At 36.5% G+C, this 21,873-nt stretch overlaps 1 protein-coding gene across 1 annotated transcript; it reads right to left on the bottom strand.

The window, feature by feature from the left end:
- Positions 1–481: 481 nt before the first annotated feature.
- AFP (alpha fetoprotein) lies at positions 482–21,297 on the bottom strand. Its single transcript, XM_052642280.1, has 14 exons — positions 21,213–21,297; positions 20,681–20,732; positions 19,608–19,740; positions 17,441–17,652; positions 15,493–15,625; positions 14,086–14,183; positions 10,869–10,998; positions 8,834–9,051; positions 7,117–7,249; positions 6,507–6,604; positions 5,596–5,734; positions 3,362–3,585; positions 2,050–2,182; positions 482–526 (listed from the first exon to the last, which is right to left on the bottom strand). Exons 1-14 carry the CDS (start codon positions 21,295–21,297, stop codon positions 482–484), a joined length of 1,833 nt encoding a protein of 610 aa, XP_052498240.1.
- Between the last annotated feature and the right edge of the window lie 576 nt (positions 21,298–21,873).

Here is a 21,873-nt window from a genome sequence, read left to right as displayed (position 1 = left end):
ATACATATATCAGATATGTATCAGATATACTGATAGGAAGGCCTCCTGATGGCATTCTCTGAAGCCTATGAAAAAGCCTAAAAGAATTTTGAGTTATTCAAATCACCAGTGTAAAATTGTGAACATTATCGTGTTCCAGGGTTTTAAATAAATTTTTTTTTAACTGAATTTCCCTGAGGCTGGGAAAGATTGAAGGCTGGAGGAGCAGGGGACGACAGATGATGAGATGGTTGGATGGCATCACCAACTCAATGGAGATGAGTTTGAGTAAATTTCGGGAGTTGGTGATGGACAGGAAGGCCTGGCGTGCTGCAGTCCATGGGGTGCAAAGAGTCGGACACGACTGAGGGACTGAACTGACTGACTGACTTAAGAAAGTATTTAATGCTAGCTCTTGGGATGCATTTCACTATGGATCAATATTTGGGGAGAATCAACATTATAGTTAGCCTTTTCTGAACTTTTTGTTACCTGAAGTAATTTAGACTCCCAAAGCAGCACGAGTTTTTGAAATCAGTGCTGGACCCTGCAAATAAAAAATAAAAAAGAGTCATCAACAAACTAGTGACTATAACAAAAAAGAAGCAGATTCACAGATACAGAGAACAAACTAGTGGTTACCAGTGAGTGGGGAGGGGAAAGGGGGAGGGGAGATAAGGAAGAAGGGGAGATAAGGAGGGAGAGGAGTAAGATGTATTAGGTATAAAATAAGCTACAATGATACAAAGTACAACCTGGGGAATATAGCCAATACTATAAATGGAGTAGAACCTTTAAAAAATTGTGAATCACCATACTGTATACCTGTAACTTATATACTACAGTACTTCAACTACTAATAAAAAATGAAAAAAATAAAAGTGAACTCAATCAATAAGACTCATCAGATTAAAAAGGAGATGACTATGCTAGTCACAACACAGTTAACTCTCTACTACCTAGGGGTAAAGTCACAGGTTTATAAATTAAACGGGTTAAAATAAAGATATGCAACTCTGATGTCAACAAACTTGGACAACAGAAGCCAGAGGTGGAAAAAATCTTCTACTCTGATCAACAGTAGATATTGTATTTCCTATACCAAACTCCAAATTCTTACCAAGCCTCATCCTCTCTCCTTTCCCTAAAAATCAGTCATAGAAATCAAAAGATTTGCAGGGAAAATACCACTGTGCTACTATTTGTTAATGTTGTCTACCTGTAAATTAATGTCTTCTCAGAACAGGGGACATTAATCTTTTTGTATCATATTTATCATAAATAGTTTACATAAAATCTATTTTACCTAGTTTTATCTGATTTTGCTATCTGTCCCACCCAGTTCTACCAAAAACACAAACATATACTAATAAGTATATGCATTAAAACACACACAATCATATTATCTATTGAAAAACTCAACATTTCTAAATATTATCAAATGACAAAACATCTAAACTTCTATATTCTGAGACAGTCAAATAAAAGAGCAAAAGGCTGAAATATAGAATATCTTTTTAAAATATAGTGATGCTATATTCAAATGTATTTAGTAATACAAACTTGAGGCTTACAAAGTGTAACCAATTTGTAAATCCAACCAAAATTGCTAAATAATTATATTAAGATAATCCTTAATTACTACTCTGTTAATATTCAAAGGTTTGCTCCTCATTGATTTCAACATACTTTCTATAAATATTCCCCCAATATCCCATTTGCACAATTAATTTGCAACTAAATCCTTCTCATCCATTTACTAAATTGATAAATTTTAGGCCAGAAGCCTTCTAAATTATCATCAGCTCTTTATATTCACTATGGTTTTCTCCACTAGAAAATAAATCAAAATTAGTAACTCTCATTATACATTCCAAATTATACTTCTTCCTAACATTTAGGAAAACTATGACTATTTTTAAACATGATAGTCTTTCAATCTGTTTCTAAATTAAATATAAATATTTCTGGCATTATTTTAAAATTATAAATTAGTGAGATATTCTTTTCACTTTTCATTACAGAAAATTCCATACTGAGTGTTTGAGTATAAACATGAGCTGCACCTACCTCTTCTGTAAAGCAGACTTCCTGCTCTTGGCTTTGGCAGCACTTTTCCAGGAGGCCAGAGAAATCTGCAACGACAGTCTCAAGTTGTTCCTCTGTTATTTGTGGCTTCTGCTTCACGAGGTTAATGAGAAACCTGTTTCAAAACAAAACAATATATAAGAGAAGTCTGCTTTGCGATGGTATTTTTCTAAAAACGTCTTAGCAGAGAACTTTCAGAGCCCCAGCAATCCTTGCTCTACATCCTCATTCCATCAATTATCTCCAGACTTACCACACATATTTTGTCTAATATTTATTAGAAAGACTGAGGCTAGAACCATGCTAAATGTTCCACTGGTCTGGATTTATGCAAATTAAAGATGAAACACTACTTCATAGTCTCACCATACTTGTATGTAGTGAAATACAGTCTTCTTACTTGCCTAAAATATCCTTTCTGATTGGTTCTCTCTTCTAAAATATGTCTTATCTATACTCAAAGTCTCCAACTTCCAAATCCCTGCCATTCACAGTTATCACACCCCTACCTGAACACTGTCCATCCTAATTGCCTGTACTACACATTTAGTGCTGAAATCCAGGGGGTCACACAGAGTCAGACACAACTGAGGGGCTGAACAACAACAACACATTTAGTAATATATTCATGTTGAAATTAACATTAACTAAGAAGTGGGAGAAGCTTGCCAGAGGAGGCAGCATTCTTACATGCCTCAGACTTTGACAGAAAAAAGGGAAAAACAGGTTTTTCAAAATGAAAGGAGCCCTTTTACAAAGCACGGGAATATTAAAATGCATGGAAATTTGCAGAAATGAATTCCACTCTGCATTACTATCATCATTACAGAATGCGTCCCACGATGAACTGAAATGTGCATTCCATTTCCTAACACCCATACTTCATGGTTGAATCGAATATTATGATTATTTTCTTCAAAGAGTAACTAGTGTGGAAAAAATGCAAAGGCGCTTTTTCAGTGCTAGTGTTGCAAGTACCCAAGACTTCCTATAAAGATATATCCTAATTAACCCTAAACAGATTACTTCCTTTTTCTCAAGCCCAAAACGCATCACAACAGTAGTTAAAATGGAGACTCTTTTTACAAAGAGGAACATCTGCCCCCAGTGAATTTTTCCAGACTAAAGGCTATGAAAACGCTGAGACAAGACAATTTTGAAAAGTCACTTTAAGTGCTTTGGAGTAATAGCATTCTTCTGGTGAGCCCAAGAGTGTTGGGTGCGTGAGGTAGAAATCCCCACCACTATTTAGTGATGTCAATCTTCTCCATAGTAGCAAATAACCATTTCTTACTGTTGCTTCATTGTCTGCAGTGGTACCCCCTGAACTTGGCACAGATCCTTATGGAAGATGAACTTGTCATCGGAGAATGGCGGAGGCACGTATGTCTCATCCACCACCAAGCTGCTGAAGCATGGCCTCCTGTTGGAGTATGAAGAGGTGCAGCACTGGTCAACACCAGGGTTTATGGGATTCTCTTCATGTCTGATGCATAAGTGTCCTATAATAAGGTCAGCCTGATTAGGAGAGTGAGAGAGGAGAAAGCAAAGAGATGGAGCATTAACCAGAGAACTGACTCAGAAAAATTGTTGCCGTGACGTTTAATGCCCAGTAATATTAACATTACAGGAAAACGTGTTGTCTGCATCAGCGTATGTGCTGCCACATTTACCTTTACCCGCTTGTTTGGGATAAACTTCAGCTCTTAGTTACCTATGTTCCGCCGGTGATATGGAAGACAGCCCCTTCTGCTATTTGTGTCAGCTATTGAAAACACATTTTCAGTTACACACTTCCACAGGGGAAAAGTTTCTGCTCTGACCCAAGAAATTATTACATTACTTTTTCCATGTATATTTAGTTGAACTTTCCATTTTCCTTTTGGAATTCAGAGAATCACTTTCTGAAGGTAAGAACAGCAAAACCTAACTTCTCCACATAGTTAATACATAAGTGTCAGTCGCTCAGTCGTATGCGACTCTTTGCGACCCCATCGACTATACAGTCTGTGGAATTCTCCAGGCCAGAATACTGGAGTGGGTAGCCTTCCCCTTCTCCAGGGGATCTTCCCAACTCAGGGATTGAACTCAGGTCTCCCGCATTGCAGGCAGATCCTTTACTAGCTGAGTCACAAGGGAAGCTCATAGTCCTAACTGAAAAGAAATAAAGCCTGTGTGTGTGTGTGTGTGTGTGTGTGTGTGTGTGTGTGTGTGTGCGCGCGCGCGTTTCCTTAAGGTTTTCTTCATGTAGAATTCACCTGCCTTCCACACTTCAGAGATACCTTTTTTTATTATTTCAAAAAAGTTTTTATATGGACCAATTTTAAAATCTTTATTGAATTTGCGATAATATTCTTTTTGTTTTATGTTTTGATTTTTTTGACTGCGAAGCATGTGGGATCTTAGCTCCTCAATCAGGGATCAAATCCATACCCCCTGCATTGGAAGGTGAGGACTTAACCACTGGACCACGAGGGAAGTCCCCAGAGATATTTCTTAAGCACCTTATAATAACTTGTAATAAGGGCCAACATATTTTGTATGCATTCTATGTATCACGCTAGTGCTGAGCAAGTCATACTGATTATCTCATTTAAGACAGCCCTTGACAACTTCTGCTCTCAGACGTCAGATGAAAATTCTCAAGCTTAGTGAGATGACCAGCTTTCCCAGAGTGACAAGCCTACCAAGTCTTGAAATGGGACAGGAATGTAGGCAGAAGGCCCCCCAGAAACTATACCCCTGAAGCATTCTACCACCCTTGTCCCTGCATCCTCCTAACATGTGGGATTCCATAAATGACAAAGATGACAAGGCTTAGTTACAGGAAATCTTTTTACTTCTAACTTTTGACAAAAAATTCCAGGACATGAAGACTTACTAGCAATTGACTCCTCATCATACAGAAATGGAAAAATGAGGAAAAAATACACAATTTTATTCATAATTGTGACTTTAAGGGAAAAAATAATGGAAAAAATTAAACCTGTAATCATATGTATGACACCAGTGACGTTAAAAAGTAAAGGTTATTGTCCTTACTGACTGGAAAGTCATTTTATTATTCAGAACATGGGACTACCCTGTTCTATCCCCTGTACCCTGTTAAGGGGGATAAATTGTCCCTAATATCATCATTATAAAAATTAAACTACAAAAGACAAAAACATTTATATGGCTAAAAATAAAATGGAGATTCTGAATCTCTCAAACCTGAAGCTTTTTCAACATTAGGTATTTGGTGAAATCATGAATCTAGTGATGCGTCAGTCTTTCTGTCATCCCTGTACATAAAGCTTGCTCAGAAATTGTTGAATAGACTCACTGCCATTCTAGAAGGACAGGAAGCCTGACCACATGCCAACCATTCAGAGCTGAGTTCTTACACCCCTTCAGCTGCAACTAATCAAACAAGTCCAAGAAAACTATCTCCATGTTGGTTTTTAACCATTTCCCCCGAATGGGAACTGTAAGGCTATTTCGAGTCCAACAGAGCAGAAACAGGATAGGACCAAACAGAACACTCACCAGTCCCTCGCCACAGGCCAGCTGTTTGTCCTCACTGAGATGGCAACAAACGGCTCCTGCGTTCGCCATTTTCCTGGTCAAGGCCATCAGCTCAGGTGAGGTCAGCTGAGGAGCCTTCTTTGTGTACGCAACAAGAAACCTGAAAGAAGCATTTCCCACCAAATCTTGCTGAGTTCTTCACTTGTTTCTGGACCCCCATGCCTTCTCAAAGACCCTCTTCTGGCATCAGAAGGCATGAATTCAGCTCATTTATTTCATCCACATGGTGCCAGGACCAGTACTGGGGACGCATTCACTCTAACACTCACTCCCAGCACTCTTGTTACATCAACAGATCCCAATGGGAAAATTAACACTGGGCAGCAGGCTGACTCTATTCCCACCTTCAAAAGTTTCCTTGAAATGAACTTTGATCTTTTGGTGTTTTAACTTTATGGTAGAAGGGGTATCCTTAGCGCAAAAATCCGCATGGTTTGGGCAACCCAAAGCCAGACTTTGGAAGCCATCTTTATAGGCCATCTGTTGTTCCTTAAGAGAGGGGCCTGGGGAAGGCCACCTGCTGGAACAGGAAACTGGGTTTTGGACAGTGGAGCCTGGTGGCTACTGTCCCTGGGGTTGCAAAGACTCAGACATGACTGAGCGACTGAGCACACCAGTCCAACTAGGTGATGAAATTAGCATAGCCATGGGTGGTTAATTTAGATAAATCTTTCCCTCATCAGTTAATGATTTTAAGTCACTTAAGTGTTAGTCACTCAGTCTTGTCCGACTATGTGACCCTATGGACTGCAGCCCACCCAACTCCTCTGTCCATGAGATTCTCCAGGCAAGAATACTATAGTGGGCTGCCATTTCCTTCTCCAGAGAATCTTCCCATACATCACTTAAAATGTTGTTTAAACAAAGCATACGCATTTTGTAAGTAATATTCTCCTAATTTCTGAAAGAGACCGCAGCTTCGTTTTGCCAGGGCTTGGCTCTCCTGGATATATTTCTCCAATTCTTCTTCCTGAAAATACAAGCATTATTATACACGTTTTACAAGCAACTTCATATGTAAAATTTGGCCAAATAATATCTTATTCTATTATACCAGTCTTAGAGAAATCTCTTTTAGAGGGTTTTTTTAATATTAAAGATAAATGATGAGAATTAAAGCAAATGAACTTTAGGGATTTAAGTTTATAACTGTGTGAACCACAAGTTATTGTATGACAGAACTCAATCCTTGGGTAAAAAAATTGCAATTCTTTCTATACAAATTCTTGCCTTTCTGGAGCTATTCAAAAGGAATATTATTTTTATTCTATGTATAAAAGAACTTTTGGTTAAAACATTTGTATTTCTAAAATAAGCCAAAAGTTGTTGACTACCAGTTAATCACTAGCTAGATAGCTATTTAATAGATACAACCACCTAACAACTTATTAGTGACTAGGTATTTTCAAACAAACAGCACTTTTCAATACATGATATCAATCTAGTTTTTCAGATTTTCCTTAAAAAACTAGAGCAATTTACCCCTTTATCCTGGCATTCAGAAGGGTTTTCAGACTGGGAACATTTCTCCAGTAATTCCTGATATCCTTTAGCAACTCTTAGAATTATTGGAACAGCAAGCTTAGTGTGTCTTCTTGAATATTCATATGTAAATCTGAAATATGTGTGAAAAAAACAAGTTATTGGAATTAAGAGACAAATTATTCCTCTGCTATATGACATGCAGGAGTTGACATTGAAGTAAATAAACCTAGAAGTCAAATATGATTTAAACTATATGCATGGCAAAATTATTAATGAAAATTATGACCCCTCAAATTGTTCTAAAATGGTATTTTGCTTTCTCTTGCATCATTCGCTTTGGCTTTTCACTTATGGACTTTAAATGCATCCATCCAACAAATACTTTTCCGCTGCCATTTCTGAGTAAGCATTTTCTTTAAGCAGGAAGGTTTCAATAATGTATAAGATAAAATGCCTGGCCTCTCAAAAGCATGCATTATAGAGAGACAGAAACAAACAAGAAATAAGTCATCTAATTTAAATATTGCTAAATCAATGAAGAGAAATAAAAGAAGAGGGAAAAGGGTGACAGTTTAGAGTATGTGGTCAAGAAAAGTCTCTTTGAGCAGCTCTTTCAAAAGAAAAACCTAGTTGAAGGAAGCCACACAGAATGTTTGAGGAAAGATCATTCTTGGCTGAGAAAATTTCTACTGTGAAGAACCTTTCCAATTGAAGAACTACTTCTATTAAATGAACAGCTTCAGAATGTATGAATGGGTAAATTTAAAGAGAATTCGTGAATTTACTGATTGTATTCCCAGATTGTAGAAATAGGTCATATTAGTTCTGCCTCCAATAATATTGTCCCTGAGTTTCTGAAATCTAGACTTTGTTCTTGTTTACATAATTTAATTTAGCGGTGCAAACAATGTGTGCCTGTCTAATTTTAAGGCAACAATAGAGTAATATCCTCTGGGATTATTAAAAAGAAAATTGCACCATTATTTTCATTACCATATTAAAAGCAGACTCTTAAATTTAGAAAGACCTTTGGAGATCAAGTATAATGTCCTAAGAGCTGCACAATCCCTCCTCTAATAGTGTCTATTGATACACACTGTACAATAAAGGAAAATGTACTAACTTAGCTGCTCATTCCCCTTAAAGGCAAATAGAATGAGAACATATCCTGTAAATTACAGTTATTAGTGCCATACTGCAAATATCTTTAAATGCATTTTTATTTCCTTAAAAAATAAAACATATATTCAATAAATAGCAAATAAACTGCTACAATAAAGGCCCTTCTATCTAGCACTATCTATTAAGTTATACTTGAGGGAAAAGTTTTTAAAACATGCACAGTGAAAAAGCTCATTCTTAATTATGTGCCCTTCTTATTATAAAAATATCTATAACCTATTCAGAAAACCAGCGGTGATCTTTATATGAGCAATCCGTATAAGGATCATAATGCTTCTGATTCCAGAGAAATTGATACAAAACAAAATGCCTCCTCATAAGCAAGCCAGTGAGTAACAGCAAGGGTGAAAGTCTCATCAGTATAAGAGATCCCATTCTTTATTCCCTTGTTATCTGCCTAACTATATTTTGGCTTAGAACACTCTAACATCATCCTCACATACTGAGTTCAGAAAGCATTTCAACAACACAAAGCTGTCGGTCACATCATAGTTCTTACCTGTGTGAACATAACATTTACAGAGTGTGTTACCTTGCCATGGAGAGATCTTTATCCCTTGAAGAAAGTTGGTTGAAATCTCTCTCTCCTAAAAACCTATTTACATTTGGAGATAAGCCTTCAGGTTTGTCATCATTTTCTGCATGAATTATGCAATGACCAAGTTCAAGTGTGGTGGGCAACTTGCAGCACTCTGCGATTTGTCTTGACAGAATATCTTGTTGAGAACATACGTAGGACATAACTCTTTCCTGCAATAGAAAAACAAAGTCTAAGTTCTAAAAATTTATTCTTTAATTCAGGATCTTAAGGCCAATCCTAGGAAGGAAAGAAGGAAGGAAAAAGACATTTGCCTTGTCTCCCCTTTTATGGTAGTGCTTTCCCCCTTCTGTCTCTCTTCACGTCTTTTCACCTAACCTTGTTTGTTCAATTCTTCTTTTCATATGTGTCAGCTAAAATTTATTTTACCCTCATAGCAAGTTTTTAAAAACAAAAGACAAATGTATGCCTCAACGTGAATGACATGCATGTGGATGCATATCTTTCTATTAGTGTTGAAATGTGCTACTAAACATTTGTTATTGATGGCATACCATGGAGAGCAAGATTCATTTTTAACAAAACAATCTGCAGTAACCCATTATGACCTCCAGAGGGCAGTCTATAGACAATGAAATGTTCAGGGCGTGTAAGCGACCAAGAAAGAAGCTGAGCTTACATGTCCCTCTCAAAGTCCTGAAAATTCTGTGCATTCTTATCGGGAACAATTAGAACCCATTATTCATCTGTTAAAATCCAACTAATATACCATACTTAAATTATTTTTTTCGCCTTAAAGGAAAAGGGTGGTTATGCACTCCAAAAACTGAAAAAACTAAACTTTAAGAAATGACCATACCACTTAGTAAAATTGTCAACTAAAACTGATACAAAGAGAAAATTGTTCTTATTACCATTCTTAATATGAAGGTAAGTGCTTCTAAAAGGAAAACTAAATGAGATAGGAAAATCTGCCTTGGAGGCAGCATCCCCAATTCACTTTCCCCAACTCCTGACATCAAGATTCTCTGCCTGGGCTCAGAGTTAACCCTCCGGTCTCCCTAGAAGCCTTGGCTTCTTGCTGACTTCACAGTCTATCTCAGACAAATTGCCATTGGACTGGTTGAAATGAGCATTTTACCCTCACTTTCAACCTTCTGGAAACCATGTTCCAGCCCTGGTTTCAAGCCATCTAAGTATCTAGAAACAATTATTTTAAGCCTCCTTAAAGAAGAAGGTGTATCACAGGGGGACCAGAGAGGGAGAAATTTGGAGACAGACAGGCCTATTGCACAACATCTAAGAAGCCAAGCGTGGCCCAAAAGAGATCAATGCCACACTGCTTAAAGCTCAACTGACTATGGCATGCTTGAGGGTTCTGTTTTGGGTGTATTTGTTTCTAGTTTCTAATTACCTTAGAGCCCCTTATTCACACCTCTCCTTGATGGCTAGCTTTTTACTTTGTAAAACAGTATTTTGTGTTGTTTTTATGTTCCTTATATTATTTTGTTGTGTTCATGTAACAGCTCTATGAGTATAATATAGAGTGCCTTCCACGTGCCAGGCATTGTGCTGGTGGCCTACAGAAATAACAGCCAACCAAAGACAGTCCCTAATCCCAATGAGGTCACATGTCTTATCTGTCTTATCAGATAGTAAATTCCTTGAAGTCAGCTTGTGTCTTCCTAATAGGTGATCCCAACAGTGGCTAGCGCATAGAAAGTATTCAATGCATACTGTCAATTGAAAGTACAAATGGATGGAAAAACAAATATATTAACAGTAAAGAGTTTGCCTGCCCTCAATTCTATGTGGAGGGTTCCCATCTCCTTTCAAAGTAAAAATGAATGGTCTAGCAAGAGGAGCCTATGCTTGAAGTAAAAAACAAAGTCAGCAAAGATGGTTGTTCACTGTCAGCTAGTTACCACACCTATGACCAACTCGCCACAGCCTTCTCCCATTTAGAATGAGAGCAAAAGAAAGAAAAGAGAGTGGAAATATCTTTTTTGTAGGAAGCAAAACTATTCACCCCATCCTGCAGACACTCCAGCACGTTTCCTTTGCAGCATTCCTCATGTATGTGGGCCACATCCATGACCAGTTTCTGAATTTCAGTAAAATTAGCTTTGGGAAACTTTTGACTCACTTTAGTAACAGTTCTAAGGGAAAAAAGAATTAGAAATCAATCATGGCTATCTATCAAGATGAAATAACATGCATAGTTGCATTCCAAGGAGAAAAGGCCAAAATGTTCCTGTTTATAAAGAAAAAGGAAAGTGTTACACATCTTATCAATTCTACCCCAGTCTTTCAAAGCAGTGACTCTATAAACTGTGATCTGGCCCTACAAATGGTATGGAATTAATTTATCTTTTCCTAAAACCTTTTTTGTGATTTGCAACAATATTTATCTCTTTGTTGCTGGATCCTGATGCTGAGTATTTGGGATCCTTGTTGTGAAAAGGTGGAAAAAAACTGAAAAGGAAAAATAATTAAGAAGTGGAAAATTCTTTGAGAACAGTAATCATTTTTTCACTTGAGAGGAAAAAAAAACCCACTCCTGAGATTTGGGGAGGGTGCATATGTGTGAATCAACAGGAACAAGAAAGCAAAGCCAACTAAACACTCAGATCTCAGATGTGTCATTATGCCAAGACACATAGTATGACCCACAAAGGAAGTCAGAAATATAAGTTCTTATTCCTTCCGCATATTTTATGTAAACTTTAAGAGCTATCTAGTTGAGACCACTGCACGCTAGAGTAACTGGTATTGTTGCTGCTACTAGTTGACAGACTTTCTTTTTTAATTGAGAATATTTAACTTTAATCATTTATGGATATCAAATGATAAATAATGTCATTATAATTATATATTTTTTTCTTTGGTTTTTATTCCATTTTTTGGTTTTGGAATTTAAGGAATAATATGTTAACTTACATTGTTTTGCTAAGGTAAACTTAAATAAAGTAGGTCATGAATTAATCTTTAAGTTTCTAATAGAGTTGGAGGGTAGTTAAAGCATAATCTGACCTCCTCCAAGAAGAATCAATCAGTCTTGGAACTAAATCCATGACTTAAAACTTTGCTTTTACTAAGTATAATATTTTTAAATGTGTCATTTAACAAACAAGCAAATCAATATACTTTATATGCATGTACTTGGTACTCTTCAATTAGCAGGCCAGATGTTTTTCTATACTAGAAATGCTTCAGTTTAAAACTGAAGAGTACTTTGAACCAGTTATATAGTTCAAAGTTTCCTAGCAACCATACTAAAAAGTAAAAAGGAACAGGTTAAATTTGCTGTAATAATATGTTTTTTAGCACAATATATAAAAAATAATATTTCAATCAATGTTAAAAGTTATTTTTAACTACTTTTTACTGAAATATAGTTAATTTTCAGTGTGTTAGTTTCAGGTGTGCTAACTGCAGAGTGACTCATTTTTATATGTTTTATATATATACATATTCTTTTTCAGATTCTTTTCCATTATAGGTTATTACAAGATATTGAATATAGTTTCCTGTGTTATACAGTGGGTCCTTGTTGTATAACAGTAAGCCTATTAATAAGATATTGCACATTTTCTTTTTTATAGTGAGTCTTTGAAATCTGGCTTAACACTTAGAGCACAATTCCTCATTTACACTAGCCGCATTTAAAGTGCTTAGGAGCTTCCTGTGGCTAGTGGTTGCCTTACTGGCTAGTGCAGTGCTAAATCACTGATAATTCTGATTTCCATATTTGACCTCAAAGTCTCAGTTGTGAGGATTCAGACAATTAGAGATTACTGACATAGCAGACAAGCAGATGTGATGGAAATAAGTAATGACAAGGACCTAGAAAAACTTGGTTCTGATGACCAGTAATCTGGTCTTGGGTAAACTGCTTTAATCTGACTGGACTTCGGTTACTCATGTCTGAAAATGAAGAGGTTGAACTACATGATTCAGTTGTTTGGGTTTTGTTTTTTTAATATTCCTCTCATTCTAAACAACAACAAAATAGATAAATGCGATAAATTAGGTACATGCTGCTGCTGCTGCTGCTGCTGTGAAGTCGCTTCAGTCGTGTCCGACTCTGTGCGACCCCAGAGATGGCAGCCCACCAGGCTCCCCCGTCCCTGGGATTCTCCAGGCAAGAACACTGGAGTGGGGTGCCATTTCCTTCTCCAATGCATGACAGTGAAAAGTGAAAGTGAAGTTGCTCAGTCGTGTCCAACTCTTAGTGACCCCATGGACTGCAGCCTACTAGGCTCCTCCGTCCATGGGATTTTCCAGGCAAGAGTACTGGAGTGGGGTGCCATCGCCTTCTCCAAAATTAGATACATAGATGATAGATTAGATAGATAGATAGATACACAGGTACATACATACATACAATCAAAGGAAGAAAGAGAGGGCAAATATGCTAAGTATAACAGGCAATTGAAAAACTCCCAATTTGCCTCTGAGCTTTTTTAGCAGCTGGGACAAGAAAACAGACTTCAGTGAGTTATTAACATATGCTTTCATCAGTTAGGAAAATGCATGCCAGTTCTTCAGAAATGACAATTTTGTTTTCCTCCGGACAGTAGATTCTAATATTATTGCTTCAAGTGAATATTTATGAAAAGCAACAATTGGCATAATGGACTTTTATAGAAGATTAGGAAGCAGAATTAACATCAAAAATGTTTTGTTAAGCCAGAAATTTTAAATGATACTTAGGAAAGGCTAATCTACTTTGTAGAGAATGCAGGAAAATAATTATAATTATGAGGCATAAATAAGTTGAAGTCCAGAACCTGAGTATCTAGAAGAACAGGTAAGTAGCATAAATCTCTGAAGCCTTCTCTAAGCATTATCTTGTCTAGACTTTAGAAAGTTTTAAATAGCAAACTGATCTGTCCTCCCCATTCCTAAGATTTCATGATTCTAATCACAGTGAAAAGTGAAAGTGAAAGTCGCTCAGTCGTATCCGACTCTGCAACCACATGGATACAGTCCATGGAATTCTCCAGGCCAGAATACTGGAGTGGGTAGCCTTTCCCTTTTCCAGGGGATCTACTCAACCCAGGGATTGAACCCACGTCTCCCACATTGCGGATGGATTCTTTGCCAGCTGAGCTACAAGGGAAGCCCACGGTAGCTCTCATCAATGGAAACTTCATTCTCTACAACAGTAATAACAAGAAAAGTGGACTCAAATTACAAAATGGAAGTTTTGTAGATATCTTCCAGGTAGAGCTCAAACTTACATGGCTCGGAAGGTCCGGGGTCCAAATTTTCCCATTACTGCACATATATGCTGATTTAACAAACTGCTTTCTCTTAATTCTTTTGTAATTGATGTTACCTAGACAGAAAAACAAACCAAAAAAAAAGCTGTCAAGAAAGGATGCATTTGTCCTGTTAGACTCTAATAATTAGAGAAACAACAGATACAGCTAAAGTATTTATTGTTGTTGTTGTTTAGTCACGAAGTCATGTCTGACTCTTTGTGACCACAAGGACTGTAGCCTGTCAGGCTCCTCTGTCCATGGGATTTCCCAGGCAAGAATACTTGAGTGGGTTACCATTTCCTTCTCCAGGGGATCTTCGCAGCCCAAGGATCAAACCCAGGTCTCCTGCATTAGCAGACGGATTCTTTATCACTGAGTCAGCCACCAGGAAAGCTCACAGATAAAACATGAAACTCTACAAAAACTTTTTGCTAAAAATTATAAATCTCATATATTTTTACAAAACTTTATTCATGCTTTTTTCTTTTAGATGGGTTTATATACATCTATGTCAGACAGATTTATTAAAAGTAACTTGAAACAAAACCACTGCAATTTTCATACTTGAGAATGAATAAACAACTGTAATTTTGAACAAATTGAAGCCTGCTCATTTCTTAAGTGGCTGCTCAGTCACAAAAAGTGAGATTGCATCACAGCCTGACGTTCTAGGAATAGTCACTGTCCTTAGGAACTTTTTATTATAGGACTTTCACTTCAGTTCAGTTCAGTCGCTCAGTCATGTCTGACTCTTAGTGACTCCATGGACTGCAGCACAACAGGCTTCCCTGTCCATCACCAGCTCCCAGAGATTGCTCAAACTCATGTCCATCAAGGTGGTGACTTTAAGCAACAAGTAATGAACTGCTGATGTTATTCTAGCTCTCCAAACCTAAGAAATCTATTCACATCTCTAAATTTAAATTTCCTTGTTTGTTAAATGGCAGTAACACTTCTACTTCAAATTTATTCTAAGGTTTAAAAGAAATAACAAATATAAAGCATTTATCCTACTTCTCTTTCATTTTCTTCCCTCTTTTCCTGCTCTTTTTCTCCTCTTCCTCCTGCCCCATCTTCTTTCACCTTCTACTCCTCTGTTTCATTTATGGTATCACTTCTACCTCTGTCTTTATCCCACCAAACTTACTTCCTTAATAAAATAATCATTGTCTGCATGAATGGATGGATAAAGGAATGAATGTAAAAAAAAAAACAGCAAACCCAGATTTTTAGCCCAAAGAATAGCAGACTACTGAAATACATCCTATTCTGAAAATGCTACTCTATACACAGAGCATATTTCTATTTTTAAACTTTTTTTGGCTTTAGTCAGTCATAATTAGATTGAAGTTATTGGTTCAGATATCCCTGCAAATATAATACCTTTGTTTCAAAGCATTCGGTGGCATTTTCAGCTTTGCAGCAATGTGGAATAATTTTATTGTATTGAGTAGCCACAGAAAGAATTGTAGGTGCATACAGGACAGGATGCCTTCTTGCTATCTCATAGATGTATCTGAAATGAAAAGGAGTAGTAAAATTTACAAACACATTAAAATAGGACTGCTATTGCTTGGAACTGGACTCTGGAATTGTTTAAAGATTAGGAAAATCGTCATTTTTTCCACTTGCTGTCAAAATTTTCCTCACTAGAGATCCTCCAGGGGGAGGATATATATATATAATTATATATATATATAATTATGGATTATATATATATAATTAAGGATTATATATATATATAATTATGACTGCTATACATTGATGTACAGCAGAGACCACCATAATATTGTAAAGCAATTATCCTCCAATGAAAATAAATAAAGATGCTCCAGGAAAAAGAAAAATCTGACAGCCAATCCTATATTCTATTATGAGGACAAACTAGGCAGAACCACTGACTGTGATTCGTATTAAAGTATCCTTTTCAAGAAGTCTACTCAGACATGTTTCCAGAATCAGAAAGGCCAGACTTTCACTAAATAAAGAAGAAAGGTAAAGTAAGTTTTTCTTATCAGTGCAAAATGGAATTATTATCCACCCTGGCAACCACTGTAGCAGAGACGTTCTAAGGGCAGGTTCTATATTTCTCTGGATTAGGCACTACCAGGGAAGATAGAAGTGATTAAGAATTAGACACAGGCTTCCCCAACAGAGAACCTGGACTCAGATACCCTCTTGGGAACTAACCCTAACCCTCATACAATTGCTTTAATTGTCTAAGCTTCCCTCATCTGCAAACAAGAAGAAGGAAAGAAATCAAGAGGAAGAGGACAAGGAGAATTGATAGGCTGTTTGTGAGCATCAATATGATCATATGTGCCAAGCACACACGTCCCTCAGTTCAGTTCAGTTCAGTTCAGTCGCTCAGTCATGCATGTCCGACTCTTTGTGACCCCATGAATTACAGCACGCCAGGCCTCCCTGTCCATCACCAACTCCCGAAGTTCACCCAAACTCCTGTCCATCGAGTTGGTGATGCCATCCAGCCATCTCATCCTCTGTTGTCCCCTTCTCCTTCTGCCCCCAATCCCTCCCAGCATCAGTCTTTTCCAAAGAGTCAACTCTTCGCATTAGGTGGCCAAAGTATTGAAGTTTCAGCTTTAGCATCAGTCCTTCCAAAGAACACCCAGGGCTGATCTCCTTCAGAATGGACTGGTTGGATCTCTTTGCAGTCCAAGGGACTCTCAAGAGTCTTCTCCAACACCACACTTCAAAAGCATCAATTCTTCAGCGCTCAGCTTTCTTTACAGTCCAACTTTCACATCTATACATGACCACTGGGAAAACCATAGCCTTGACTAGATGGACCTTTGTTGGTAAAGTAATGTCTCTGCTTTTAATATGCTATCTAGATTGGTCATAACTTTCCTTCCAAGGAGTAAGCGTCTTTTAATTACACACATCCCTAAAACATACTAAGTGCTCAATAAATGCTAGACATGCTTATGTATCTTAAACATTCCTGGATGGCTATTTTTTTTTCCAAGCAATTTGATGAACACAAAATACCAAATGTTTGGCTCTAGAAGGAGTCATTTGTGCCACAGAAAAATTGGACAAGCTAAATATTATTCTTGAGCAAGCTAAAATTAGGAAAAACAAGGTGTGTCTAAGAGACTGACAGCTTGTGGGTCTCCTGTGTGGTCTACACCTATCTATTTACCTGTTGTGGAGACAAAGTTACATTTAACACTGCTCACTTAATTTCACCGGGCAAGAGTTCAGAAGATGCCACACAAAACATTTTTTTCTCCATGCATTAGACTACATTCGCAAATTGTATAATTTCTAGATTCTGCTTGGCACTGCACTCTTAATGGGGTCTTACCTGTTTATGAACAGCTCTCTATTTTCCTTGTACAATTTACAACTTGTGACAGGTTCTGGAAGTGGAAAGGGTAGAATGGAAGCTGGAGCAGCCTTTTTGTGTGCCAAGAAACAGTCCTGTCTTTCCTCTCCAGTTCGGCTGCAGCAGTCTGAAAGCCCATACTTTTCAGGAATCTCCTTTTCACGGCAAATTTCTTCCAGAAAGGCAGATACCTAGAAGATTTATTTGTAATGAAAGACAACTTTACCTAAAAATGCTGCAAAATACATGAAAAGTTTTCTAATATCTAGAATCAGAACTGTGGATTAGGAAAATAATTTCCCCCTACAAATTCTAATATATTTAGTTTCATCCTGATGGGGTAGTTTTCTTTGATATGTTTGGAAAATGGAATTTAGTTGCCAACCTTCAGTTATACACATGACAAAATTATTTTATCTTAAAAGGAGGACATAGATACTCCATCTGATATTCTTGTGATAAGATACTGATCTAAAAGTTGGAGATTATTTTCAGACAAAAATGAAAATAATTTGAAATGGAATAAGAATAGCCTCAAATACTTTTAATGGGTCTAATTATACATTTATCTAAAATGTTTTAGGGAATTTCCTGGTAGTCCAGCGCTTTAGGACTTGGCGCTTTCACTGCTGTGGCCAGGGTTTGACCTCTGGTTGGATAATTAAGGTCCCACAAGTCCCACAGTGTAATTAAAAAAAAATTTTTTTTTAATATACATTTTAAATGCTTAAAATCCTTCTTTGCTGCCTTAATTTTATCAAAATCAGGTGATGACACCAATAACCTGATGAATGCCTCTGAGAATTATGTGTGTTTCATTCACTTAGGGAAATTTTTTATTTAGGTTTTAAAACTACTAATATTTAGAGAATCCTAGAAATCTTAACTAAGACTTCCAATTCCAAATTTACATAAAAATTATGTCTTTAGGTTTACAATGATAAGTCACTATTCTGTAACATCACCTTGGATATCTCATTGGATGTAAAGTTGTGATATAAAATGCATTTTGCTTATTTTACATATATTTTTAGACTATCAGGTCAAGTCAAAAATAGAGCTGTCAATCAGGGACTTTTACTAAGTCATCAATTTCAGAGTTATAAATACTTTATATCTTTAAAAGGGCACTTCCTTTATAGTAATGTAGATGCATCTTCTTTTGGCCACTTCATTAGCTCCATCATGACAGAGGATTCTCTGGGCATTTTGTTTCATAATTGGTAGCTCTAATTATTTTAAAGTTCTTAGTTATTTTCTATATTGAGATAATAATAACCAATAATAACTGTCATTTATTGATCTTCTACATTAGGGTATCCTATTCTAAAAAAGTAGTCATTGTTAATCTGAAATTCAATTTTAAGAGGGCTTCTTATTTTTTTGTTGTTGTTTATTTGTTGAATCTGGCAACCCTAATCTGTGCTATCCTCCTCACATTTGCTATAGTGTAGAGTCTAATATAATGAAGCCATTGAGGATGTTAAATCCTGGTTGTGAGTTGCCTTTAGGAAAAGTATCTAACCTCTCTGTGCTTCGGCTTCCCCAACTGAAAGACTTCCATCTGCCCCCTAGGATTATGGCAAATATTTAATAAATTAGCATTTGCAAGCAAAGCTGATACTCTGCCAACAAGGCCTACCCCAAATCTCTTGGCTCACTGAACATTCATTCTGATTCATCAAAGCTATGCTCCACGTCACAAAATATTTTGACTATCACTAGGTACATAACATTCCAAGAAGAATGGCTGTCACATGGTTTGCTTAATAAAAATTAACTCCTACTACTCATCATATCAATCTCCACGACAATCCAGAAATGGAAGCTATTATTATCACTCATTTTATAGATAAAGAAACTAAACTCAAAGAAGTTTAGTAATATGCCCACAGTCACCCAGATACTCTGATTTCAGAACCTTAGCTCTTAGTCCCCATGCTTATAACGTCTCTTTACAATAGACATCCATTTTTTTCTCCTCTGCTCTCTCCAGTGAATCAGAATTAAACCTCCTCTCATAAAACAGCTTTTCAAATAATTCACTGTATTTATTTCTTAAGCAGTCCCTGCATCTTCTCTTCTGCATGCTGAGTTTTAGTCAAATATCACAACAATTTTTTTTTAATTATTGCTATCCACTCACCTGGTTCTCTAAACAACCAGCAGGTTGCTCACTGCCAGTGGGTTTCTCTATTACAGTCAATACATCTTTCACCATTTGACTTATTTCCTCGTAAGTGGCTCCTTGAACAGACTGGGCAAAAAATATGGTAGCTCTGAAACAAAAATATATGTGAATGCTTAAGAAAGAGACTTCTTTTTCTCAAGGTTAGTTTTTGGTTTTTTTGTTGTCTGCTATATTGTAATCTGCTTAGGGGATGACTTTTGCTAAAAATGTATGTAAATTTTAGCCATCCAGAAGAAATGTCCATCTTCTTCTTGTCCCTTTCCCCCATGAATACATATATATCTGTTAACAAAGAAAATAAGTGGATTTCCCCTACGAATGGTTCCTCCTTCTGTGGTCATCCACCCACTGCAATGTATCCATACTTGAAAGTATCTATATTCTTTGTAGTTTGTTGTTTTTGTGCGTGTTTTTAAGCAGAGAATTAGTCAGTAGACCTTTGTCTGAGTCTACTCCCAGGGTGATCAAGGTCTGATCATGGATTAACCCAAAGCATTACTATCACAGGTTTCTGTGTGCAATCGATATCTGTAACATATGCCTTTAAAATCATTATTAGAAACTTCAGAAGTATGGAACAGAAAGACAGCATTCAAGAGAAAAACATACCCTCTACAAGTAACCAAAAGTAGAACATTTCACCTTCTACTATTTGTTACTAGGATTAAGCAGTATTCAGATTAGAAAATATGGTACTATCATCCTATTGGTATTGATGAGAAAAATTCTTGAATTCGTATAGAGTTACCATCAATCAGACATTATTCTTCAAGTTCTAAAATCTGATTCTGTTTGTCCCACAGATTTACAAGGAATCTAGAGGCTGACGTTAACATCTCAGGCATGGGTCAACTGTTCAACCTCTTCAATATCAATTTGATATTCAACATAAATAATTTTTCTTAACATTGTCTCATTTGCTTTTACATGTTTAAAAACTCATAGAGCTATCCAATTTTATTCAATTATCTAAATTAAATTTTCATTGCTTTACATACTTAAAGTGCATTTATACAAGCAAAACTTACAGGCCAACTAAATTGGTCCCTGAAGAACATGGGGAAGAATCCAATATGGAATCTGGAAAGCAAGATAAATTTCATGAATAATGGCGTTTTCAACTGCAGTCAGGAAAGGCATCATTACTAGGTATAATGTTTGTTTCTCAGCTAGAACTATACAGTTTTAGAACTGAGAAGACATTAGGAATCATCTATCCAAATACCTTAATTTTGTACTTGGGAAAACAAAGAAGCTTAGAAATAAAGTTAAGCAGAATAATCTATAGTAGACAACACTAAAATTCAGATTTTATATCTTCTTCTAGTGTTTTAACACTATTGAACTAGTCACAGATAATGTTACACACTGCCATGATTTTGTAAAACTCTTGTACTCTTATAAAGATATAAATTTATCATTCATTTTAAGCTATTCACCAATGAAATATGTATCCTCTATGTGGAGTAATATGATAACTAATTCAAAGCAAATGAATAAATACAGATTTAAGAATTTTCATGTAGAAAAAAGACAAAAGAAAAACACAAAATATCTTACCTATTCCATATGCATTTTTATGCATTGTTCTGGAATCACTAAAATTTAGTAGAAAAAGTAAAAAGAATGATACCACCCACTTCATGCCTGCTAGTTATTTGGTCCTCAGTGGTGATGATTGGGGCAGAATATTGAAAACTGAACTGAAATTCTTTTATAGTCTTTTCTAGCAAGGCCTGTTAACTAGTAATCTGTTGCCAGTACATCGGTTACTTTATTTCCTTACATTCCAAATAGGATGACTTGCTAATCATTAACAGCACAGGGATTATTTGCGTTTTATGTTCAAGGACACAGACCTTCTTTGGGTGGAAAAAAGGGAGGAGGATGAAACTTGCAAACTCATCCCGTTTTGCAAATATAACAAATACTCTTCTCAAACTACAGGCATTCAAGAATGTGATTTTTCCCTAAGTTGCACAACACAAGTTAACAGGGCCATAGATAAGATGGCAAGACTTTGTATGAAATTCAACTAAATGCACAAATTCATTACTGCCTTATAATCAGAAGGACAGTACAATGTCATGGTTCGACATGAGAGCTTGGGGCCAGGTTTAAATTTTTGCCCTGCTACTTAGCTACAAAACTTTGGACAAGTTGTTTAACTTTTCTGGGCTTTATTTTCATCATCTACAATATAAGGAGACTGATAGAATTC

This window comes from Budorcas taxicolor, chromosome 6 (assembly GCF_023091745.1).
Source record: "Budorcas taxicolor isolate Tak-1 chromosome 6, Takin1.1, whole genome shotgun sequence".
NCBI lineage: Eukaryota > Metazoa > Chordata > Mammalia > Artiodactyla > Bovidae > Budorcas > Budorcas taxicolor.
This window is presented reverse-complemented; position numbering and strand designations above follow the sequence as displayed.

Excerpts from the sequence above, each read along its gene's own strand:
- AFP (XM_052642280.1), bottom strand. The coding sequence starts at position 21,297 with ATGAAGTGGGTGGTATCATTCTTTTTACTTTTTCTACTAAATTTTAGT. Across the intron at positions 20,733-21,212 it reads TAAAAATGCATATGGAATAG|ATTCCATATTGGATTCTTCC; the intron begins GTAAGATATTTT and ends CTTGCTTTCCAG. Across the intron at positions 7,250-8,833 it reads AAAGATCTCTCCATGGCAAG|ATTTACATATGAATATTCAA; the intron begins GTAACACACTCT and ends CACATATTTCAG.